Here is an 18,846-nt window from a genome sequence, read left to right on the forward strand (position 1 = left end):
CACCCGTGTCTGCGCCCAGCTATGGTGCACATCTGGGCACCCACCCACGTCTGCGCCCAGCTACAGTGCACATCTGGGCGCCCACCACGTCTGCGCCCAGCTATGGTGCACATCTGGGCACCCAGCCACGTCTGCGCCCAGCTACAGTGCACATCTGGGCGCCCACCACGTCTGCGCCCAGCTATGGTGCACATCTGGGCACCCAGCCACGTCTGCGCCCAGCTACAGTGCACATCTGGGCGCCCACCACGTCTGCGCCCAGCTATGGTGCACATCTGGGCACCCAGCCACGTCTGCGCCCAGCTACAGTGCACATCTGGGCGCCCACCACTTCTGCGCCCAGCTATGGTGCACATCTGGGCACCCAGCCACGTCTGCGCCCAGCTACAGTGCACATCTGGGCACCCACCCACGTCTGCGCCCACTGGGCACCCATCCGCGTCTGCACCCAGCTGCCATGCACATCTGGGCACCCACCCGCATCTACGCCCAGCTATGGTGCACATCTGGGCTCCCATCCACATCTGTGCCCACTTACAGTGCACATCTGGGCACTCACCCGCATCTGCGCCCAGCCACCATGCACATCTGGATGCCCACCTGTGTCTGCACCCACCTATGGTGCACATCTGGGTGCCCACCCGCATCTCCACCCACCTACAGTGCACATCTGGGTGCCCACCTCTGCCTGCACTCAGCTATGGTGCACATCTGGGTGCCCACCCAAGTCTGTGCCCACTTACGGTGCACATCTGGGCACCCACCCACATCTGCGCCCAGCTACAGTGCACATCTGGGTGCCCACCCGCGTCTGTGCCCAGCTACGGTGCACCTCTGGGTCCCCACCTCTGCCTGCACTCAGCTACCGTGCACATCTGGGCGCCCACCTGAGTCTGCGCCCACTTATGGTGCACATCTGGGCACCCACCCGCGTCTGCGGGGCGCCTTCCCCACCCCATCCCACCCCACTCCTTCCCAAGCCCACATCCCGCCCAGGGCTGGCGTGTGGCACCCATCAGATGCTTCACAACGCGGATGCCGCAGCCCAGGTGCTGGGGCAGAGCATGTTTGCTGTTATTTATCGAATCACGGAATCACGGAACGTGCGGGGTTGGCAGGGACCTCTGTGGGTCACCCAGCCCAACCCCCTCCCCAAGCAGGGTCACCCAGAGCAGGGTGCACAGGACCGCGTCCAGGCGGGTCTTGAATATCTCCAGAGAAGGAGACTCCACAGCCGCTCTGTGCAGCCTGGGCCAGGGCTCCGTCACCCTCAGAGGGAAGAAGTTCTTCCTCGGGTTCAGGTGGAACTTCCCAGGCTTCAGTTTGTGCCCGTTGCCCCTTGTCCTGTCGCCGGGCACCACTGAAAAGAGTCTGGCCCCCATCCTCCTGACACCCACCCTTCAGCATTCATAAGGTCCCCTCTCAGCCTTCTCTTCTCCAGGCTGAACAAGCCCAGCTCCCTCAGCCTTTCCTCATAGGAGAGATGCTCCAGTCCCCTCACCATCCTCGTAGCCCTCCACTGGACTCTCAGTCGCTAACCAGACCCTAACCCCCTCCCCAAAGCCCTCCCTGAAGGAGATTTTCCTCAGAAAAAAGCAAAGCACGACCAGGGCTTTTCTTTTAAATCTCTTCCTTCAAGGCAAACAAGCGCTGGATCTGACTTGAGGGATCTGGCCCGGCTTCCTCCAGCGTCCCTGGATCCCCACAGATCCCTCCTCGCGGGCGCACTGGAGGGAGGAAACGCAGCTCCGGCGCGTTGGAGGGAACCGAGCCATGGCAAACGGAGCGTTTCCCTCCAGCCAAGGCCGGGCAGCACAGCCCCTGGGTTCTCATTAAGCAGGCGTTCGCGTTAGGCAAGTCCTGATCAGCCGTGTTTACCCCCCCGTGCCCCCCGCCGTGTCGTTGTTTGGCCTCGGAGCGGTGGGCACCGGCCACGCCATTTGCAGCAACAGCAACAGCGACAGCGCCGAAAAGGGACTCGCAGCAAACCCAAACTCTTTCATTAGGGGGGGAAAAAAAATAAAATCCAAAGTTTCAACGTGGAAAAAAACCCAAGCAAATACCACCAACCCTGGGGCAAATACTTCTATTTTCTGTAACGTCCAACTACCATGTTCCAATATTTTTGGAAGTGGAAAGATGTTTTTCCGGGTAAATCTCTCCTGGGTTAGTTCAGGGGGGGGTTATCATCTCGGAGCTGGACAGAACGTTCTTCACCCAACCCCGAAAGCCGGCACCCGCGGAAACCGGGCTGCGGAGCCAGGCGGAAATCGGCGCTGCTGGAAGGCAAGGTGCTGCCAACCCTCGTGCCCTCCCCGTGCCTTCCCAACCCCGCTTCGTCTCATTCCGCCTCGAAAAAGAGTCCGAGCGCGACCCACCGAAGCCAGCAAGCCGAGGGGACGGTGCCAGCGGGCTGGGCAGCCGCGTCCCCGAGCCCCAGCGCTCACCCGAGTGCTGTTTAATTTATTGGGGACGCAGCCTCCGTCCCTGCCTGGCTGTTTTTGGCCAGCTCACCGGTGGGTGGCACAGCCAGTTCTCCCCAGGAGCCCGCGGGTCACTCCCTGCGTTGTCCAGCTTCACCCTCGATTCCTGCTCTCTGCTCCTCGCTGTCCTCCCGCAGCCCACGAGAGCTCCACTCCACACCGGTGGCACCCAGCTCTCCCGCGCCGGGGCATGGCCCTCTGCCTCTCTGAAGCGCTGGAGAGAGTTTCCTTCATTAACAAAACGAACAAAAGTATTCATAGGAGGTAAATGAGCGGAAATTTTCTATTCCAGAGCAGGCAAGAGCGCGGGACAATCTGTCCGAGTGCAGTGGGATGGAGGAATCCCCCACTCCAGATGTTCCCCTGGTGGTTGAAGCCCAAACGTCGATGATGAGCGTTCCCAAAGGCTGGGCAGATCCTAAGGTCTAGCTCAGGATAACGCATCTCATCCAAGAAGAGCTGTGTGGGAAACGCTGAAGAAGGAGCAGAGCGTCTGGCTGGGTCTCCTCACGCATTTGGGACACTTGGACGAAACATCAGCTGGTTCCCCTGAGCAGTTGGTTCGTCGCCCGTCTGCCACGTTCTTCCTCAGCTGCAGTTTCTCGTGCAGCTTCACGCCCCGGGTTTGGGCTGGCCCAGGACCACATTGCTCCACAAAGAGCAGCGACCTGGGCTTTGTGGGACCTCTGCTGATAAGACAGACCAGAGGGGAGGTGGCCCTGTCACCCGCCCAGGCCCGTGCGCGCAGCTCCGCGGGTACACCGCCGAATATCAGGACTCAGCACCGTGGTGGTGACAGCTGGAGCCGGTTCTACCAAACCAGCAGGTTCCCACACCGCGTCCAACGCAGTCACTGACATCTCCCCTTGCCCACGCACCTTCAGACCTGAAGTCACCATGGGATACTTGCAGATGGGTATGACCCTTTCTGACCCTGAATACCACCTTGGCGAGACCCTGGCAAGTGTCTCCCATCACCATGGGCCGGTGATGCCTGGGGAGGTGGGAGGAGACTTCTACAGCCACGGCCACTTTCCTCCAGGCACTTGCTGTCCACCGAATCAGCCACCTCCAGCAACCCAGAGCCTCCCATTTCGCTCCCACCAGCTCCCATCTGCGATGCCACAGCAGCATCATTCCGGCACATCCATCCATCTCCTCCGGTAACCCGGGTGCTGGGTGGGCACGCAGCGTCTGGAACAAGGCGTCCGCTTGTGTGGCCTTGAGCAGCATCTCCCTCTGGTGGCTGAGGAACCAGGAGCTGCGGAGAGAAACATCTCCCCAGCGTGACTTCTTCTGTCTGGCGGCGCTGGGGAGAAACCTGGATGTCCACCAGGTCATTGGGGTATCTGGAGGTCCCCCCCGCCCCCCCCGGCAGAGATGGGAAGGGTGGTGAGGAGTATCTAGAGCTGTGATTTGCAGCTGGACAGTCCTTCTACTCCATACAGGGCTTTAAGATTTAACTAAATATAAGTCATATCTATAAGTGGAGACCTATGGTTCAGCACCGGGATCATACCCAGCACGCAGGATTTAGGACCCTGGGTGCAACAGGGCTCTCATGCAGGCTGGAAGTCTTTAAGGACAGATAATCCGCATTATTTCACCTGATTTCACGTTGCTCCCAAGGAGAAGGTGAGGGGGAGCACGGCGGGAGCTCACCGGTGACCATCTCCCATCATCAGGGAGCAAAGCCCTGGGAACATGGCCCCCACGCCTACACCCCCAGCCGCACCCCAGCCCCCTCCGGTGCTGTCCCCGGAGTCCCCCCTTTCTTGGCCACTCATCGGCCATCTGGGATTTCCACAACCACCTTCTCCAGGGTCAGAGGCGTCAGCTCACGAAGCACCTCCAGGCCCTCTGTGCATCGTGGATGTGCTCTGAGATAAGAAAGTCCTCGGGCACGCCTGTCTCCTGTGCCTGGAAGTATTCTCTGCTTTCTTAACCTTGCCTGCTTGGCCATATTTTCTTTTCTGGCTCGTCCGTGGGCTGGTTTCATGATGGCTGCTCAGTGTTGTTGGACCTTTGCCACCCACCGTTAGCCCATGCCACCACAGAGCTGGCATTAAGCTGTAGGACATAGCCCTCCCAACCACTTCACGACCCTTCTCAATTTTTGCAGTTACAGCTAACCCCAACCCATGGCTGTTCAAGACAGTCCCGGGTAAGCCCAAGGTTACTTAGCACAAAGCCTATGGTCTGCTGTTAACAGCAGCAGCTCTGTATTTATTGGGTGAGAACCACTTCAATCACTCAGAAGCGCAGCAAGGACGGTGTGAATCCTTCTGTGTCCCAAGGCCCTGGACCAGCACACAGCAGCAAACCCTCCATGCCTTTGCTTCTCCTGCCTGACCTTGCCCTGTGATAACCAGCACTAGTTTGAGGGCAGCCCGTGAGTTAGGCAGCCATCACTCGGCCTTACTCAGCAACTGATTTTTGGAGTCAACGTAAACTCTGACGGAACGTAGGATTGCAACCACGGGATGCAGAGGTGAGGTCAGAACTGCTGCAGCTGGAGAGCATCCAAGGAGAGGTTCCCACCAAGCGCAACGCCATGCACTGCGATCCTCGGGTTGGTGGGTTGTTCTCCAACCCGCTGGACTTCAGATGTTAAGGAGTTGGATGCTCTTACTATGCAAATACTCCAAATCTACCCCAACGATTACTGGTATTAATTTAGTACACAGTTTCAACAATTCTCACCATGCTGGTGTTTCTTCTTAAGGTTGCATGTAACTAAAATCAGACCACTTGGTTCAAGTCCTACAGGGCACAGCCCCTTTCGTGGGACCCCTCCAACCTAAAGGGAAGGCTCTGGGTTAGGAAGATCTCTCCTATGAGGAAAGGCTGAGGGAGCTGTGCTTGTTTAGCCTGGAGAAGAGAAGGCTGAGAGGGGACCTTAGAAATGCCTCTAAATATCTGCAGGGTGGGGGTCAGGAGGACGGGGCCAGACTCTTTCCAGTGGTGCCCAGCGACAGGACAAGGGGCAACGGGCACAAACTGAAGCCTGGGAAGTTCCAGTTGAACATGAGGAAGAACTTCTTCCCTCTGAGGGTGACAGAGCCCTGGAACAGGCTGCCCAGGGAGGCTGTGGAGTCTCCTTCTCTGGAGATATTCAAGACCCGCCTGCACAAGGTCCTGTGCAACCTGCTCTGGGTGACCCTGCTTCGGCAGGGGGTTGGGCTGGGTGACCCACAGAGGTCCCTTCCAACCCCGAACATTCTGTGATTCTGTGATCCTGCTCAGGGAGGGAAAAGACTTTCTTGTCCTAGGCATAGTTTGGTCCTGGTTTGGGGAACCACTGCCTGCTTCAGCATCTCTCACCCTGCTCTGGGTCAGAAGGTTGGGGTCAGGGGTAGCTGCCACCAGCCGCCCCCCCAGTCAACCCGGGTTCCCACTATGGCAAGAGGGAATGGGACAGGGAAGACGTGACCAACCCTTCCTCCCAGCATCCGCTGCCGGGCACAGAAATCTGGCCAACGAAGGTCTGCACCCCCATCCCAAAGGGCTGCCAACGTCCCAGTTTGCCACCTCCGCTCCTCCCGAGCCACTGCTTGCCCACAGCAGCCGAACTCGCCCAACCCACCGCTACCTGCATCTGTAACACCACGGCAGCTCTGCTGTCTTCGGCGTGATGCACGCAGTGAGGAGGACTCTGGAGATCTCCTCCCTGCAGAGCACAGCCACAGCACGGCGATGCTGGGGTCCGAACGGAGACGTTCACCACGTTGGAAAGCGGCTTCACCCCGAAACCAGCACCAACTGGGTTTTCAGTGCCCAGATCAGCTTGAACAAACATCGGGCTGGGTTTCAAAAACCCATTTTTTTAATAATTCATGGCATGCCTGTCCTTCCTGCTGCCTTTCATCCACCATGGCACCACTGGAGTCCTGCCCGTAGCTGGACAACAGCTGGAGGATGCGGCCAGATGTGCACCAGCTGGCACCCACAAGCTCGCTGGTGCACCCAGCTGACCAGACCTCCATCAACACCTCAAGCCACGTCCTGGGCACAAACCCATGTCCAGCCAGCCTGGCTGGAAGCATCAGGTATTTCTGAGGCCACCGTAGTGGGGCTTCTAGCTCCCAACATAAATAAACCCGGCCTGCAACGGGGATTTTACCGGGGCAGGAGTATGCAGATTTGTTCTGAGATTCGGCTTGAGGCTAAATTTAGGAGGGAGCATCCAGCCAGATCTGGATTATCTGCAGCTGGACGGAAGGAGGCAAGGAAGAGGCTGGGCAGAAAAGGTCACCTGAGGAAGCAGGACAGTGGGCAAGCAAGCAGGACATGCTTTTGTCTGTAATTCAGGGTCCCGAGGTTGTGGTTTGCAGTATGAAGGGGTTCTGGGCTCCTATGTGGCCCCATCAAATGGAATTGGTAAAGCTCTCCAGGTGAACCTGGTAGGGGAAAAACAAATCAAGCACCGCCAAGCCTTACTTTAGGGCTTATTCTACCAAGAAGGAAAGGCATCTGGGAGTAAACCTCATTATCTTCTTGATTTAGGCACTTTTTTAGCCTGAGAAGACTCCTGCTTTGGCCAGCCTCGCAGCCCCTGGAGACATCAGCCAGATCGCCACGCTGGGACAGACCAGCAGCTCGTGTAGGCACTTGTTAAAGGACACACACTTCCAGACATCGTCACAAACACATCACAGGCAGCATGCTGCAGCTGCCTAGCAGGACTGTTACATAAACAAATTTCATAAATACCTAAACTTGGACTTTCAAGGCTTTTTAAGACCTTTGAGGTTCTCCAAAACTGCAATAGAAGACGCACCAGGAGGGAAGGTGATGTCCTAGCAATGGAGGACCACATCTGCCCGGCGGCAGGGGCACCACGGGGACAGTCTTCATGGCCAGCATTAACATCCCACCACCTCCTGCCGTAGCGTATCGACGAGGCAGTCACCCCAACGCTGACCCAAGGTGACGGTGCAGCGATCTCAGGGTCACTCCGGCAACCCAGACAGGTCTGTCCCCTCTCCCAGCTCCCCCAGTCCTCTCTGTGGGCATCTCGGGTCAGCCTTGGGGGTGGAGGTGAAGCATGGTGGCCTCAGCTTGCTCCTCGCGACAGTCCCCTGCGTGCCACGAGGGTGGGTGTCCCGAAGGCGATGCCACCCCACGAGAGCACCCTCCAGCCCCACAGGCTCCAAGCCCTCTTCGGGGGGACCTGCCACCCCAAAGCCACCTGTGCCACCGAGGGAAGAGCTGCTCCGCAGACACTTGTGTGCACAAGCGCCCAGGATTGGGCTGAAGCTCGCCATCCCAAGGGATAAATCCCATCCTCCTCCTCCTCCCAGATAGCCTGGAGGAGGCTGGGCTTCGCCGTCCCCTCGCACCAAGGCCACGCACGTAGCTGTGGCCGTCCCCAAGCCGGGAGAGGCGATGCCTCCTGAGCTCGTGCTGAAATACACAGAGGAGCCCTCAGCCGGATCCGGGCTGGGAAAGGACACGGCTGGGTGAAAAACAGGCTCCTGCCCCGCTCCGTCCTCCTGTACCATTCTCACAGCGCCGGTGCCGGGTTTGCTGCCGCCTACGTTCCCCGCTGCCAGCAACTTCTCATCATTCGGACCAGATTCAGCACTCCGAGGACCGATTTCCCTCATGGGGAGGGCAAGGTTTGCCCCAGGCTCAACGCCGATGGATTTCTCCACCACCCATCCTCCAGGGTAGACCTCTCCCATGCCACCATCTCCAAAAGCTGCGTTGATCGTGGACATATCTCCTGTCTTCAAGGCCAGCTTTACCAGCAGCCAGTGGTGATGGTTCATCCAGCCGTCCTCCAAACGCCCTCCGAGCTGCAGGAGCGATGAGCTGTTCCCGCTTTTGGGATCTGCCGGGGTCCCTTCCCCTGCCAAGGACTCGCCATCTCCTGAAATTCCCAAACTCTGCCCCACTTGGGAGTTGTCTCCAGCAACCTCATCGTCACCGGCAGCCGCAGCACTGCAGGTTGTCTCGAGGAAGCCCTGCCAGATCTCCGTGGACTTGGGATGGAGCAGGCTGTAATAAACCACCAGAGCTGCAGCACCTGAAAAAGAGCAGCAAGGTGTCAAGGGGACGAGTCCCAGCAGCATCTCGGTGAGGCGTGGAGGAGACACCAGACCTCGCTGCCACCTCCAGATCAACAGGCTCTCTGCAGAGGTGCTGCTGGGCATCAGGCGTCCGAGCAGCGCATCTTTCAAGCATTTTTTGGGATGCAAAAATCCAAAAAATTGAGCAGTTTTCAGGAAAGGGAGCGCTGAGCACAGTCTCCAGACTGAATTTACTAACGGTCTGGATTGATTTGCAGACTGATGGGTGCACAGAGAGGCAGATGCTGAGCGCCAGCAGACAGGGCACAGGGCAGGGAGGAGGTGTGTGGTGCAGGAATCCTTCCCATCTCGCAGCATCCCCATCCTCTAGCCATTAACAGAATCACACAGAATCACAGCATGGCTGGGGTTGGCAGGGACCTCTGTGGGTCACCCAGTCCAACCCCCTGCCCAAGCAGGGTCACCCAGAGCAGGCTGCACAGGACCTTGTCCAGGCAGGTCTGGAATATCTCCAGAGAAGGAGACTCCACAGCCTCCCTGGGCAGCCTGGGCCAGGGCTCCGTCACCCTCAGAGTGAAGAAGTTCTTCCTCATGTTCAGATGGAACTTCCCAGGCTTCAGTTTGTGCCCATTGAAATGAGACAAAAGTAGGTTTTTAAGACACCTTCCTGCTTCCATCCTGCACTCATTCAAGGCTGGAGGAATTGCTCCTTTTCCAGCCCAAACGCGCCCTTCCTTGAACATGGCTGACCTGTGCGCAGCCGGTCTGGGGAGACGCACAAAGCTTCTGCTCTCTGCTTTATCATAGAACCATAGAATCACAGGACCAGAGAACCATGGAATGGTTTGGGTTGGAAGGGACATGTAAAGGCCATCAAGTCCAACCCCCGGCCAAGAGCAGGGACATCTCCAACCAGACCAGGTTGCTCAGAGCCCCGTCCAACCTGGCCTTGAATGTTCCCAGGGATGGGGCACCACCTCTCTGGGCAACCTGTGCCAGCATTTCTCCACCCTCATTGTAAAAAATTTCTTCCTTATATCCAGTCTAAATCTACCCTCTTTTAGTTAAAAACCATCACGCCTTGTCCTATCGCAACAGGCCCCACTGAGTAGCCTGTCCCTATCTTTCTACTAAGCCCCCTTCACGCACTATGGGCAGGGAAAAAGTAACTTCTCCCTCACACACCAAAAAATCCTCCCCATGGACACAAAAACCTTTTCCATCTACAATAGCAGCCCTGGTCTTTGAAAGAAAACAGGGTGGCAGAAAGCTGCTGTAGTTCTGCACGGTCCCGCACCAGCGTATTTCCAAAGCACACCCAGGGATGGCTCATCAGTCACAAGGGACCTTCACAAATCATCAGAATACGAAAACGTTCCCCTGCAGCGATCCTCTGTGCTCTACCCCTGCCTGCACTGATCACCGAGTACCAAATGACAGAAACCACAAACAGATGTACTTCAAAACGGCAGATTTTGTATTTGGCAGTGGTACCTGAGCCATTCGGCGACACCTTCATCATTTCTGCAAGCCTCCCTCTGCAGGAATGGGCTTTTGAGAAACGATCAAGAAACAAAACTCGGATTTACATATTATCAAACACATAGAATCATAGAATCACAGAATGATTAAGGTTGGAAAAGACCTCTAAGATCATCAAGTCCAACCGTCAACCCAACATCACCACGCCTACTAAACCATGTCCTCAAGTGCCACATCTACACGTTTTTTGAACCCCTCCAGGGATGGGGACTCCACCACTTCCCTGGGGAGCCTGTTCCAATGTCTGACCACTCTTTCAGGAAAGACATTTTTCCTAATATCCAATCTAAACCTTCCCTGATGCAACTTTTACTCTCAAAACGTGCAATCCAGGCTCTGAAAACCAGCAGACCTTACCTACTAGAGACCCTGACATGATGGCCCCGGTCAGGCACAGGCTGTTCCTCAGCTCTGCCTGCAGGAACCGGGTGGCCAGCAGCAGCAGGAGGGTGTTCTCCATCAGCATGATCTGCAGAGCAGAGGGAAGAGAGCTGTCACTTCCATCATTCTGACGGCTTTAGACGTGCTTCCAACGACAGAAAACACCCAGTTTCTAGATTTTGCTGATTTATTTTGCATCGAATTTATCACTTAAAACATTAAGGGTTGCTGAACTGAACTTTCTGCAAAGTTTCAACCTTTTTTTACCATGGATAATGACTCTGGCAGAGCAGCACAGTGTTATTAAGACATCGTGTGGATACTGCTACGGAAACAAAGCCAGCGCAGAAGGTGCACCCACCTTGGTGACCACGTGGCTTTGTCAGGACGTGGGAAATGCTGAATTTTTATCAAGTGGTGACGCGAGAGACGAGAAAGGAGGGTCTGAAGCTACTGTTTGTCCCCAGCAGCTGCATCCATGTGGAATATTCCGAGTACTTACTGCATAAAACACAGCCACCCTGTGCTTGGAAGGACCGGGCCGGACATTAACGTAGCAGAAGATGTACACGGCTCCCACCAGGCAATTGAACAGCCTCCAGCGACAGGGCTGGGCCACGATGTCCGTCTGCTGGGCCACCAGCCAGAAGGACATGAGCAACCAGTGGACACCTGCAAGGGGAAGGGACCGAAAGGGCAAAGCCATTCCTGGGAGAGGCTGCAAAGCTCTCCAGCACCAGGAGCATCTCTGGGGCTGTCTTACCTGCCACAGCAAAAACCCAGAAGGAATACAGCCTGGCAAAGAGCACCAGGGCCAAGACCCTGGTCCCCAGCATCCCCGTCCTCCAGAGCAGCAGGCAGAGGATGGCCGTGGCTGGCGGGTAGAGGTGTCCTGGTTTCAGCAGGCAGGCGAAGCGGCTGTAGGAGACCAAAGCCCAAGCCAGGGAGAGCAGGGACAGCCCCGCGCTGACACCTGCACGGGGACAGGGGCAGTGAGATGCTCTGCAGGACGCCTGGCTGCGTTGTAGGACCGTGTCTCAAAGCTGAGGGGCTGTGCCCGACACCCCGCTGCCCTACTAATTGAAGTATTTCAACTAATTCCCGCTGAAACTGGTCTCCTTCGCACGCTTGGCATCTCCCCACTTTATTCCTACAACCGCTCTCTCCAAGGGCAGAGCTCTGCAGCAGCAGGGCCCTGGTCACTGCGATCGGACCAGAGACCGACACCCACTTGAGCGTGACCTTGTGCACACCGTGACCCCACGTCCCCAGCTTCTCCCCTTGCACACCTGAAAGTTCATCTTTTATACAAAGCAGCTCCAAAACTCCCTAAATGCTCAACATTGCACTGTGATTAGGGCTGGACCATCAACAAGAAGATGTGTTGGGTTCAAACCCAGCCAAGGCACTGTCTTGCCATGGAGATCCCCCATCGAGGGACTGTACTGGCCAGGAGAATCACAGAATGTTAAGGGTTGGAAGGGACCTCTGTCGGTCATGTAGTCCCAACTCTCCTGCCAAAGCAGGGTCACCCAGAGCAGGCTGCACAGGACCGCGTCCAGGCGGGTCTTGAATATCTCCAGAGAAGGAGACTCCACAACCTCCCTAGGCAGCCTGTTCCAGTGCTCCATCACCCTCAGAGGGAAGAAGTTCTTCCTCGTGTTCAGATGAAACTTCCCAGGCTTCAGTTTGTGCCCATTGCCCCTTGTCCTGTTGCTGGGCACCACTGAAAAGAGTCTGGCCCCATGCTCCTGACACCCACCCTGCAGATATTTGTAAGCATTTCTAAGGTCCCCTCTCAGCCTTCTCTTCTCCAGGCTGAACAAGCCCAGCTCCCTCAGCCTCTCCTCATAGGAGAGATGCTCCAGTCCCCTCATCATCCTTGTAGCCCTCTGCTGGACTCTCTCCAGTAGCTCCTCATCTTTCTTGAACTGGGGAGCCCAGAACTGGACACTGCACCGTGGGTAGCTCAGAGTCTCCTCTGGGTTCAGCCACAGCAGATCTTTAAGCCACGTTTATCCCTGCTGCTTTGCACTGGGGCTTCCCAGTCTCTTTGCAGCGTGGTCGGCCATCCGGACCCTGCCCTGTGCAGGGGCACACGCGTCCCCCACCCAAACACATCACCCCTCTACATCCTGCTGGGAACTCCCTGCTCACCGGGGACGAAGCCCGCTGGGTCAACGGCCACGACGACGTAGGCCTGCAGCAGGAGGTGAGGCAGGGTCTGCAGCAGGGCTTCCAGCAGCCGCAGCACACACACGTCCCCGTCCTGCATCAGCACCTCCCTGGCACGGCCACCGTCGCCTGCCTTTGCCGCCATCCGCAAAACATCCCAGTACCTGCAAGGGTCACCATGATGCGATGCCCACCCTGTTTTTGGCAGGTTTGGGACTGCACCCCAGTTAGGAGTGGTGGATGGACCGTGGGGAGCGTCCCTCACCGCTTCCAGAGGCCCAGCTGCAGGAGGTGGAGCACCAGGAGCCAGCAGCTGAGCGGGCGGCCATCCGCCCTGAACCAGAAGACGCTGAGGACCTGAGCCACGTAGCCGGGCACCACGCAGGCGATGGTCAGCCCAAACCAGCCCAGCTGCCCATGGGTGAGGTAGTGGACGATGGCGCAGAGCCCTGGAGAACAGCAGAGAGGCACCGCTGAGGGATGCCCACACCCAGCAGCTGGAAGGTGCTACCCGCAGCGCGCCCCAAAACTCATCTCCCAGCCGCCGAGGGGGCTCGCAGCGGCCCTCGTCCCTGTCTTATCTCCAGCTGCTGGCTCCCGGTCGCTTGTCAGCTGCGGCACAGCGCGGGGCCCGGCCCGGAGAAGGGCTCTGATAAAAAACGCTCAGACGAGGGCTCATGCGCCAAATAAATAATACAAAAAAAAAAAAAAAAAAAGAAAATTAAAAAGAAGAAAAATTTTAAAAATTAAGAAAAATAGTAAAAAATCAAATAAGAAAAATAACAAAAAGTAAAATAAGAAAAATAATAAAGAATAAAATAAGAAAAATAACAAAATAAAGAAAAATAATAAAAAATAAAATAAGAAAAATAAAAAAATAAGAAAAACAATAAAAAATCAAATAAGAAAAATAACAAAAAAAGAGAAAAATAATAAAAAATAAAATAAGAAAAATAAAAAATAAGAAAAGTAATAAAAGATAAGAAAAATAAAAAATAAGAACAATAATAAAAATAAGAAAAATAAGAAAAAATAAAATAAGAAAAATAATTAATTTCACCTTAAAGAAAACGGCTGGGGTCTGCGCGGACGTCTCGGGGTGACCTGGGACAACGAGGCGGCAGCCCCCCCACCCCACCCCGTGCTCAACCCCGCGCCCCCCCCCCCCCCCATCCCCCGCGCATCCTGCGCGCTCACTCACGCGCTGCGCGCTCCGCCGCCAACAGCGCCAGGCTGAGCCCCGGGAAAGCCCCGCGCATCCTGCGCAAACCTCGCGGGGGAGGGGGGAGAGGAGGGAGAGGAGGAGGAGGAGGAGGAGGAGGAGGAGGAAGTTCCCTCCCCGCCCGGCCCCGCCGAGCACCTCCCCGAGTGCCCCCCCCCCCGCCCGGAACCGTTACGTCACGTTGCGTCCGTCACGCGGGCTCCTCGGGGTCTTGCGGCCGCGTAGAGCTGCGGACGTTGCACCATCCCGAGACCCCTGGAGTTACTGTGCCCCTGCACAAGCCCACCTCGATGTCCCCCAGGTCGCTGTGCCCCTGCACAAGCCCACCCAGGTGTCCCCTCGTCCCAGAGCCGAGCGAGGTGCACCCCCGCGTGGACGAGCAGTAGGTGGCAGCCGGGACACGATGTGCAGGGACCCGTCAATCAAACCGGTCGGTTTTTTTTCCTTCCACCCCAGAAAGGAAACCTCCCGCAACGCGATCCCGACCGTTGGTGGTTGCAGGTGCCCCTGTGTCTGCAGAGACGTGTCCCATCTGGGCTCCCCAGTTCAAGAAAGATGAGGAGCTGCTGGAGAGAGTCCAGCGGAGGGCTACAAGGATGAGGAGGGGACTGGAGCATCTCTCCTACGAGGAGAGGCTGAGGGAGCTGGACTTGTTCAGCCTGGAGAAGAGAAGGCTGCGAGGGGACCTTCGAAATGCCTCTAAATATCTGCAGGGTGGGTGTCAGGAGGACGGGGCCAGACTCTTTTCAGTGGTGCCCAGCAACAGGACAAGGGGCAATGGGCACGAACTGAGGCACAGGAAGTTCTGTCTGAACAGGAGGAAGAACTTCTTCCCTCTGAGGGTGACGGAGCCCTGGCCCAGGCTGCCCAGGGAGGTTGTGGAGTCTCCTTCTCTGGAGATATTCAAGACCCGCCTGGACGCGGTCCTGTGCAGCCTGCTGTAGGTGACCCTGTTTCGGCAGGAGGGTTGGACTAGATGACCCACAGAGGTCCCTTCCAACCCCTACCATTCTGTGATTCTGTGATTTACTGCTGATTTTTTAAGTTTTAGTGAGTTTCTTCATAACCCTGGGAACAAAGCCTGGACTCTGCTGCTTGACAGGAGCAACACACAGAATCACAGAATGGTAGGGGTTGGAAGGGACCTCTGTGGGTCATGTAGTCCAACCCTCCTGCCGAAGCAGGGTCACCTACAGCAGGCTGCACAGGACAGCGTCCAGGTGGGTCTAGAATATCTCCAGAGAAGGAGACTCCACAGCCTAACACTTCTCACCCATTCAGCCAAGTCCCGGAGCAGGGAGTTCTTGAAATCCGAAAGCTTGGTTTCCAGCACTCTCTGTAGGTCCTCAGTGCATCATGCCTGTCCCTGCCCTGCACTGCAACACCTCTTCGATATTTGCATGCGAGCGATGAACTAAATATCCTGTGTGTGCTCAGGGCCTGTGGACGTGCTTCTGGCCGGGAAGCTGAACTGCTCAGAGATGTCATTGCCTGACTGTCCTGCCTCGAGGGAGCATCATTGAGTCATAGAATCATTGTTGTTGGAAAAGACCTCTAACACCAAGTCCAACCATCGACCCAATACCACCATGCCTGCTAAACCATGTCCTGAAGTGCCACATCTACACAGTTTTTGAACACCTCCAGGGATGGGGACTCCATCACTGCCCTGGGCAGCCTGTTCCAATGTCTGACCACTCTTTCAGCTGAGAAATTTTTCCTAATATCCAATCTAATCCTCCCCTGATGCAACCTGAGGCCATCACCAGGGTCTCCAATCGGTCTCCAGCACTGGTTTTTACCAATTGTATAAGAACATTGCGCCTCAACTCCAGTGCTTGGATTTGGTGGCCAGTGGGTTGAAAAAGTCACGGGTGGAAGGGACAGCCTAGTTTTCCTCTAGTCCTGCTGACACGTCTGTATTGGGCAAAGTGTTTCATTAACGAACTACGTTGAGCTGTTGGGCTCAGCTCCAGCGAAGCAGTTCAATAAAGTTCGGGGTGTAAATGGAGTTCTGGAGCCAAGTGGAGCTCAGTCTTGGTTGTCTCCTAGCCTTGTCCTCCACAGTTTACAGTGCGACAGATCCCACGGCTGCCAAATGGCCGATTCCTAGAAAACCCAACATTTTGCATGTGAAGCACAACTAAGCCTCTGACGGACACCGAAGCACCTTCTGAAGCTGAGGGCAGGCTGTTGAAGAACCATTTTTGCTTGCAAATCCAGCAGTGAGGAATTTGCAAGGGTTCGTACGGGGCCAACGTGGCGTGTCCCTTCTTGTCACCCTTGGAAGACACGTGAACCTCATCGTCTCACCTACTCTGCCCTCCATCATCATCATTCCTGGGAAGGAGCCACCCTAAGGCGTCTCCACTGTCTTTTCTCAGTCTCCGAGTGACTGATGACAAAATCGGTCCCTCCTCCTGCCCAAAGGCTTTGTTCCAAGCCAAGAATAAATCCCCATGCCACACGAGACGTGCCATTACCACCCCGGAACATTGCCAGCCAGAGAAAGAGGAAGCCAGAAAGCCTTCCAGAAGATATTCCCAGAGCTAGCCACCCTCCCCAGTTTCACTGCCAACTCCCAGTTTCTCTGGCTACCTTCCAGCCACTGCTTTGGCTGTGCTTTTCTCTGCCGGATTTCAATGCCCAGGAACCTCTCTTGCTGCAGAACCGCTCAGGTCTCCAATGAAGCTATGTCCAGAGGACGGAGAAGTCACCTCTCCATGTTTTATTTAGCGAGCTTAGCAAATGGAGATCCTCCAGCTCCTTCATGCAAAGCTGTTTCTCCAGTGTTCAAGTGATTTGTTTTTGGGGACTCTCTGCTGCATCTTCTCGTATTTTAACCTCCTCTTAAACCAGGAGCATGAGGAGTTGTGGAGACCTGCTGCTGGAGCTGCACACAGAGTGGTATAACATCATGGTGGGGGTGATTCTGGATTGAGTCTTTACGTGGCTTTGGGTCTTTCTTGGGATTTAAAATGGGAAAAAAGTATTCCTTTCTGTGTAAGATCTGAATTTCTGGAGGAAAAGATGCGTCTTATCAAGATTTGGGTGTGCAAATACCTTGAAGTGAACCAGGCCCTGAGCACGTGGTCGTTGCTTTGAGTAAAAGGCTGCTGAAACATCTGCCTGCCTGTGGTATACGTGGAGGAGATGGTGCCGTGGATCAGGGCATGGGAGCTAGCAGGTGTCCGTGTGAAGGGGATAATTCCTCTCAGGGCGGTGACGTAGTGGCATCTGTCCACAAGAGAGATTGTAATTAGAGGTCACAACGTGCATCCTTTAAATATATTGTTTGGATCCAAACACGGTTGCTAAATCCCTACAGACCGCGTTTGTCAAAGCCTTATAAATACAGGTTAATTCCTTCCTCTTGCAGTGTCTCTTGGTCTCGGCAGCTTTGTGGTGGAGCTCCACAATGTCAACCAAAGCCGTGAAGACACTCTTCCTGCTGCTCCTTCTTCTCCCTGCGGTGTCCCAGGCTGCTGCAAGTAAGTGTAAAAACAACCAGTGGGCATTTCTGTGTTTGGGAGACTGGGAGCGGTTCTGTAAACGAGGAACAAACTCGTGGTACGTGTGCAGCTGACGTGATACTCGGCATCGAACCTGCCTGCCTAGCACTGAGTAGTCAAACCCCAGTTAGCCATTTCAGTGCTAAGGGGGGGAGACCATCACCGTCTGCAGAACTCATGAATGCTTTCCAACATCGCAGCAGAACTCAACAGCAGGTTGACGTTCTCCCCGAGATGCCACTTGTGGTATCTGCAGACCGAGCTGTTGCTAACACGGGGACAGGCTTTCTTCTTGCGTGAAAATCCAAAGGAAGATACTTACGGGCTCTTTTTCTCAATTACAGAGTCAGACACCGTGACGTGTCGGAAGACCAAGGGCAAGTGTTCGTTCCTGCTGTGTCCCTTGTTTGCGAAAGCCACCGGTACCTGCTACAATGGACTGGCAAAGTGCTGCAGGCCCTTATGGTGACCCTTCGCGGTCCATGGGAGCATCAGCAGCGGTGACAGCCGTAACGTAGTTTTGTCCTTCTTTACATGGGTATGTGTTGGCTTTGGTGCTGTCTTTCCTCAGAGCCGGTGGAAGTTTCTTTTGCATGTGGCCGTGTGTCTGCTCTTCACTCATGCATCCACACCTGGGAAATCACTCTGTGGCACCTCCTCATCCACTGGACCCTGTCCCTCCACTGTCACCAAGGCAGGGTTGAACTGGTAGCCTGAAACTGGGCAGCTCCTCTCCTCTCCCTGCCAAGGGTGGTTTGTGGAGGGCATCAGGCAGAATTCCTCCTCATTTTGGGTAGAGTGTGATGTGTCCCGTGATGCCAAGATACTGCAGCAGACCTCAGCCATCCCATATGCCCTCCTGTGGTAGACCCACGTGGAGCCCTGATGGTGTTGGTTGTCACCCTGGTGTCCCAAGCAGAGAGCACAAGGCTGATTTCCAGTCACTGCAGAAGTTTAGTTGGGAAGGGGCTCCCTGTTACAGCCCTGTTGCTTCACCTTGGAAGAGCCCATGGAGGGGTGAGGTATGGAGGGCTGGTGCTAGGCAAGGCTCAGATCTGACAGTGCAGTCCCCTGGGACCTTACTCCAGCTCTTTGACTTCTGCATTGCCCTTTCCTCCCACTGCATGCCAAATGGATGCAGGGTAGGGACACCACTGCTTTCTCTCCCCACATCTCTCCCACCTTGTCCCTGCCCATGATGTGCCTCTCTGTCTTCATGCTCACCAGCCAGGTCCTGCATGGTGAGGTCCCAGCTCCTCTGGCCAGACCTTCTCTCTCCCCTGGGGCACGGAGTTGCTCCTGCCAATGTAATATTTAGAAATACGTTGGTTAGCATCTGTTAACTTGCCCACCTTCTTCATGCAGGATGGCTGCCTTTCCTGAACTGATGGGGAAATGTGAAATATATTCCTAATTTTCCCACCTTCCCTGTAGGATCCCTTTGCTCTTCCATTATTTATGGACAATTTATTTCCCATCTCACCTTACAATAGTCT

At 55.5% G+C, this 18,846-nt stretch overlaps 2 protein-coding genes across 2 annotated transcripts; one reads left to right on the plus strand and one right to left on the minus strand.

The window, feature by feature from the left end:
- Positions 1 to 7,201: 7,201 nt before the first annotated feature.
- Positions 7,202 to 13,900, minus strand: XKR5 (XK related 5). Its single transcript, XM_075411138.1, has 7 exons — positions 13,818 to 13,900; positions 12,882 to 13,065; positions 12,599 to 12,780; positions 11,205 to 11,414; positions 10,944 to 11,113; positions 10,418 to 10,529; positions 7,202 to 8,514 (listed from the first exon to the last, which is right to left on the minus strand). Exons 1-7 carry the CDS (start codon positions 13,873 to 13,875, stop codon positions 7,436 to 7,438), a joined length of 1,995 nt encoding a protein of 664 aa, XP_075267253.1. The 5' UTR covers positions 13,876 to 13,900; the 3' UTR covers positions 7,202 to 7,435.
- A 3,356-nt stretch (positions 13,901 to 17,256) lies between these two features.
- On the plus strand, positions 17,257 to 17,819 carry DEFB1 (defensin beta 1). The gene is made up of 2 exons (XM_009944387.1): positions 17,257 to 17,329; positions 17,695 to 17,819. The coding sequence occupies exons 1-2, from the start codon at positions 17,257 to 17,259 to the stop codon at positions 17,817 to 17,819; spliced, it is 198 nt and encodes a 65-aa protein (XP_009942689.1).
- The last annotated feature ends 1,027 nt before the right edge of the window (positions 17,820 to 18,846 follow it).

The sequence above is a fragment of the Opisthocomus hoazin genome, chromosome 2 (assembly GCF_030867145.1).
Source record: "Opisthocomus hoazin isolate bOpiHoa1 chromosome 2, bOpiHoa1.hap1, whole genome shotgun sequence".
NCBI lineage: Eukaryota > Metazoa > Chordata > Aves > Opisthocomiformes > Opisthocomidae > Opisthocomus > Opisthocomus hoazin.

Coding starts and splice junctions, on each gene's coding strand:
- DEFB1 (XM_009944387.1), top strand. CDS start 17,257: ATGTCAACCAAAGCCGTGAAGACACTCTTCCTGCTGCTCCTTCTTCTC. Junction 17,330..17,694: donor GGTGTCCCAGGCTGCTGCAA/GTAAGTGTAAAA, acceptor TCTCAATTACAG/AGTCAGACACCGTGACGTGT.
- XKR5 (XM_075411138.1), bottom strand. CDS start 13,875: ATGCGCGGGGCTTTCCCGGGGCTCAGCCTGGCGCTGTTGGCGGCGGAG. Junction 13,066..13,817: donor GGCGGCGGAGCGCGCAGCGC/GTGAGTGAGCGC, acceptor GCTGTTCTCCAG/GGCTCTGCGCCATCGTCCAC. Junction 8,515..10,417: donor CATGTCAGGGTCTCTAGTAG/GTAAGGTCTGCT, acceptor GCTCTTTTTCAG/GTGCTGCAGCTCTGGTGGTT.